This window comes from Zingiber officinale, chromosome 5A (genome assembly GCF_018446385.1).
Source record: "Zingiber officinale cultivar Zhangliang chromosome 5A, Zo_v1.1, whole genome shotgun sequence".
Classification (NCBI taxonomy): Eukaryota; Viridiplantae; Streptophyta; class Magnoliopsida; order Zingiberales; family Zingiberaceae; genus Zingiber; species Zingiber officinale.
In genome coordinates this window covers 77,012,332-77,017,244 of record NC_055994.1, presented here as the reverse complement: position 1 = coordinate 77,017,244, position 4,913 = coordinate 77,012,332, and the positions used below count along the sequence as shown (strand labels likewise).

At 40.0% G+C, this 4,913-nt stretch overlaps 1 protein-coding gene across 1 annotated transcript; it reads right to left on the bottom strand.

Moving 5' to 3' along the window:
* Nucleotides 1-1,029: 1,029 nt before the first annotated feature.
* On the bottom strand, nucleotides 1,030-3,910 carry LOC121982917 (granule-bound starch synthase 1, chloroplastic/amyloplastic-like). The gene is made up of 14 exons (XM_042535923.1): nucleotides 3,875-3,910; nucleotides 3,492-3,739; nucleotides 3,339-3,419; nucleotides 3,177-3,275; nucleotides 3,017-3,106; nucleotides 2,866-2,929; nucleotides 2,700-2,800; nucleotides 2,523-2,632; nucleotides 2,213-2,456; nucleotides 1,968-2,144; nucleotides 1,693-1,884; nucleotides 1,518-1,604; nucleotides 1,313-1,441; nucleotides 1,030-1,227 (listed from the first exon to the last, which is right to left on the bottom strand). Exons 2-14 carry the CDS (start codon nucleotides 3,714-3,716, stop codon nucleotides 1,093-1,095), a joined length of 1,734 nt encoding a protein of 577 aa, XP_042391857.1. The 5' UTR covers nucleotides 3,717-3,739; nucleotides 3,875-3,910; the 3' UTR covers nucleotides 1,030-1,092.
* Between the last annotated feature and the right edge of the window lie 1,003 nt (nucleotides 3,911-4,913).

The following is a 4,913-nucleotide window of genomic DNA, read 5'->3' as shown; positions in this document are numbered from 1 at the left end:
TCGAATTTTAACTACGACACACTACAGGAGATTTTTTCCTGCTAACGAGAAGCAAGCCTAAGAATGATGGCCGTCTAGATGGGCCTCTATGAGCACTTTCCGATTTACCCTAGTGGCCGGTGGAAAACTTTTGAGGGATCTGACCAGTCACCCTCAAGATTAATTAGTTCGAAGAGCTAGATACGACTAAAAAAATAAAAAATAAAAAGAGTTTTTTATATAACGATGACGTTCCTTTTTTATTTTTAATCAAAAGAGCACCTCACAAATGATAGGATTGTCCTCAAATATATTATTTGATATTATTATCTCTTATCATATACATTAAAATATAAGTATCAGACAAATTTCAACACTTAATGATATTTACATTATAGCATCTATGAATCCATAATTGTTATATTGTTGTAGCAACTATGATTTTATAATTGTTATAATACAAACTTATCTTGTTCGATAATATTTACATTGCATAGTAGTTACAAAACTGTAATTGTTAAAATATTATAGAAGCTACGATTTTATAATTGCTATATCACAGACTTATCCTATTCAACAACATTCACATTTTAGCAGCTATAGCTGTTATAATTATCTTAGCAGTTACAAAATCTTAACTGCTATAACATGGAGTGATCTTGTTCATATAACTAACTGATGAGACCGAGTGGTAGAAGATAATTATGTTGAACAGTGTACTGGAAGACAACTATGTCATTTTAAGGGGAGACTGGTGGAGTGGGGGTACCCTTTTAATTAAAAATAAAAAAGGAGCGCCCTTCGATTATTCCGATAAAACAGGACGCCCCTTTGATTTTTGCCTAAGTTATAGATGATAAGAAAAATGACAACTTTGGCATTGGCCTTGGCATTAACATCACAATTAACAAAGGAGTGATTAATTCAAGGTTACAGTTGGGTTCCATAATTTAGGTAAAAAAGTAAATTAGCACAATCAAATCAACTAGATACAACTTAAAATTGTAGCTTTTATTCATAATTGTAGTTGTGATTACAAACAGCTGCACACAAGCTTTTGAGTAAATAGTATTATTCCTCACACATTACCAGAGCCACAAAACAGAGTACAAACTAGACTTGCACCAATTCTGTAGGAGCAGCCACATTTTCCTTTGCAAGAGGAGCTATTTCCTCTCCATCAATTCCAGGCTCACTTCCACTTGCTCCCAAGCTGAGCAACATCTCCTCCCACCTCTTCGCTGGTCCCTAATACAATCAACCGACCGACTATCATCATTGTATAGATCGACTAACATCATTGAGAACCTCTTTATTTAGTTATATTCCTCACCTTCCAGGAAAGCTCTTGGTTCATGCAATTCAGCATCATTTGCCTGAATTCAGCGGTGCGGTAGACCGCAAGGGCCTTCTTCACTGCTTCCACGACCCTTTGGATATCGCGTTTATCAACATAGTCACACTGAAGATGGGAGCAAATTGCTGAATTGAGTGATGTGAATTCATGAGGGGAAAGAAAATGTTAGATTAAAGGTTACATTGGCACTGAAACAACCCATATGGAACCCAGTGACTCCATCTCTAACTGTGTCGACTAGTCCACCGGTAGAGGCACATATAGACGGCTGCAATATTGAAACAAAATTTAAGTTCAACTAATTCGATCTCGTCTATCATAATCGAGGAAGTAAACAAATAAGAGGAGGAACATACGACTCCATATCTCATGCCTTGGAACTGAATTAGGCCACAGGGCTCAAATCTGCTGGTGATAGCAAGAAGGTCTGCTCCTGCCATGATTAAGTGAGCCAAGGGAACATTGAACTTCATGTGTGCTCTCACTTTGCTCGGGTACTTGGCTTCGAGTTCGGCTAGCTCTCTTTCCATCTTCCCCTTGCCGGTTCCCTGTGAGTCACAAGAATTAGGGAGACTTACCGATAAATTTCAAAAAATGGATTTCGCTAAGGTTCAGGTTGGATGCATCTTACAAGCACTATCACTTGGACGTTCTCATTGATGAATTCAGGAATAGCTGCCGCGAAAATGTCTGAGCCTTTCTGCTCTTCTAATCTCCCACAGAAGGCAATGAGAGGGATGTTTCGATCGACCGGCAATCCAACTTCGGCTTGTAGAGCCTCCTTGTTCACCGGCTTTGCTTCCATTGCCTGAATTGATGTTGAGTTCTGTGATCTTTGAGGTGATAAATGATACAAGTTTGGAAGAATGGTCTCACAGTGGTGGCATCATAATTCGCGGTGATGTATTTGTCGGTCGCCGGATTCCACTCATTCGTGTCCATTCCGTTCACGATTCCGACGATGCCTTTGGCGCGAAGAATGTTGTCCAATTCGACTCCTCTTTCTACCCCCGAAACGAGCTCTTGCGCATAGTATGGACTCACAGTGACTGCCTTGTCGGATTCTATGATTCCAGCCTTCATCCAATTGGTTTTCCTCCCTTTCACCGGCTCGCTATGCCTGAAACATCTCGATGTATCAAAGGAACACTCGATAAAACAGTTTGACTACAAGAGCAAGGCATACCCGTCCATGAAGTCGAAGGAAGACTTGAATCTCTCGGGTAGATTGAGCATTCCAAAATCCGAAAAGGCGAACCGGCCTTGGTAAACAATGTTGTGAATGCAGAAAGCAACCTGAAAATTTGGAAGTAATTTTGCTCTCAATTAATCAAACTGAGACTGAACAAACCGAAACTCTTACCTTGGCATTCATGTACATCCCTTGAGACTGATAGATGCTCTTCAAGTAGCAAGGAAGAGGACCAGTGTGCCAATCGTTTGCAACGAAAATAACATCCTCCCCTATTTTCGACACCACATCGATAAGAAAAAGCGCGGGAAATTCAAACATAAACAAAACTGTTTACCATATGGTCCAGAGTAGCATCTGCTATTGTTGAGATGGAGGATCTTTGGAGCTAACAAAGCTGCCTGAAAAAAAAAAAACAAAACAAAAAAACTTTATCCGTGAATTTGCTGAAGAACAAGTTATAGACTTTCAGGATCGATCACTCTCACCTTGCAGAAGAGACTGAATCGTCGCTTATTGTCTTCGTAATCGGTTCCGGTAGAAGGACCGTAGAGCTTGCCTCCGGTTTGGCCCCAAACCTTCAGCATGTGCAAACCATCAGAAGCGTGAACCATGGAAGAAGAAGGAAGATGATGAAGGATCGAGTACCTTGGCGAGGAACAGAGGGTGATCGATGAACACTCTGTCCACTCCCCTTTTGTAGCAATGGAAGAATCGAACCCTTTCGATCTGGTCGCCGACTGGTATCTGCATTTAACAGCGCGATGATCAAAAGTAGAATTTTCCTAGCATGATCGGTAACGAACTTACATCGACCAGAACACTTGTGTCCCAGCCGTCGAAGTACTGATCGTAGCGAGGAGCGATGGTCATGACTCTGTGCCCGTTTGCCTGAACAATTAAAGATCGAGAACTGAGAGCGTGAACAACGTTAGGCTTTCGAGTGGAGGAAGAAGTTGTTACGGCCATGGCCGGAGGGAGCCCTCCGAGGACGTCGCCGAGGCCTCCCGTCTTGCTCCAGGGCGCCATCTCGGCGCCGACGAAGACGATGTTCATCCCCTTTCCGCAGCGGACGACGACCGAGCTCGGCTTGGACTGGGTGGCCGGAGGTCCGGGCCTCGTGAGCTGCCGTGAGGTCTGGGATCTGCATCCTTGGAAGAGAGGGAATGCCATTGCTGCGGCGGCCATGGATGGACGTCGACTACGTACCTCTGCATGCAGTGGAACTATTAGATGCAGAAATCAAACTCCATGGAAGGAGAATAATTCGATCTAATCGCGAAGAATAATTCGACCGTAAATGAAGAGAAAATGCTAATAACAATCGAAATTGATTGATATTGTACCTCTCTTTGCTTTCAGATCAATGGAAGGAAGCTTTGTGTGGGCGGGGATGGTGGAGTGGTCTCCTCGCCTCGGTCGCTCTTTATAGGAGGAGCTACGGGCACGTGGTAGCTCTTTAGTGGATAGCACGTCCTGGCCCCCACCCAGGATGCGAGCGGCGCCGCCGTTTGGTGGAAGGCAGAGACGGCGACGGAAAACTGCCCGTTTTAATTAAATTACCAAATTAGCCCTATTGAAGGAAAATTTTCTCAAAATATCTCTTTTTTTAATCATCATTTTTTTAACCCACTCCACCTGTCTGTTTAAAATTAGACAGTTATCCTTGCTATTCAATCGATTTTAATATTTTGATGATCGATTTTTTTAATTTAAATCCGGAATTGATTGCCTGACATATTCAATAATATTTATATTATAACAGATATAAAATTATACCGATTATAATATAAATTTAATCAGTTCATCTAATATTTATATTATAATAATTATAGTCCCAAGTTTACTATAGCACAAACCCACATTGTTTAATAATATTCGTATTATAGTAACTATAAAATTATAGATGCTATAAATATGATAATAATTATGGAATCATAGCTATTACAATATGGACTTATTCTATTTATACAATTAGTCAATCAAGTTCAGAATTTAATGCGTATGATATGAGATAATAATATTACACAATGTATTTAAGATAGATGGGTTATTTTACAAGGGCTTAGTAGGATGGGGTGCTTTTTCTAATAATAAATAAATAAATAAATATTCATATATAGGCGAGCGACGGTGGGTGGCACTGACATGAATGATTGACATGATCAAAATCTTTTTTTTTTATCTTTCTCATCTGATTGTAATAACTTTCTCTCTTTCATCTTAAATTAAAATAAAATTCTCTCTTCTTTTATCTATGATTACAACAATCACTATGGTATTTTAAAGATTGTGTAGCAACTACTATAAAATTATTAATGCTACAATGTATAGCAGTTACTATATTATAGTAGTTACTGTACATATTATAGTAACTACTGTGCA

What these genes read in the sequence shown, in the direction of transcription:
- LOC121982917 (XM_042535923.1), bottom strand. Translation starts at nt 3,716, where the DNA reads ATGGCCGCCGCAGCAATGGCATTCCCTCTCTTCCAAGGATGCAGATCC. An exon ending in GGCTCCCTCCGGCCATGGCC is followed by an intron (nt 3,420 to 3,491) that starts GTAACAACTTCT and finishes TTAATTGTTCAG; the next exon opens with GCAAACGGGCACAGAGTCAT. An exon ending in AAGGCATGAGATATGGAGTC is followed by an intron (nt 1,605 to 1,692) that starts GTATGTTCCTCC and finishes TCAATATTGCAG; the next exon opens with CCGTCTATATGTGCCTCTAC.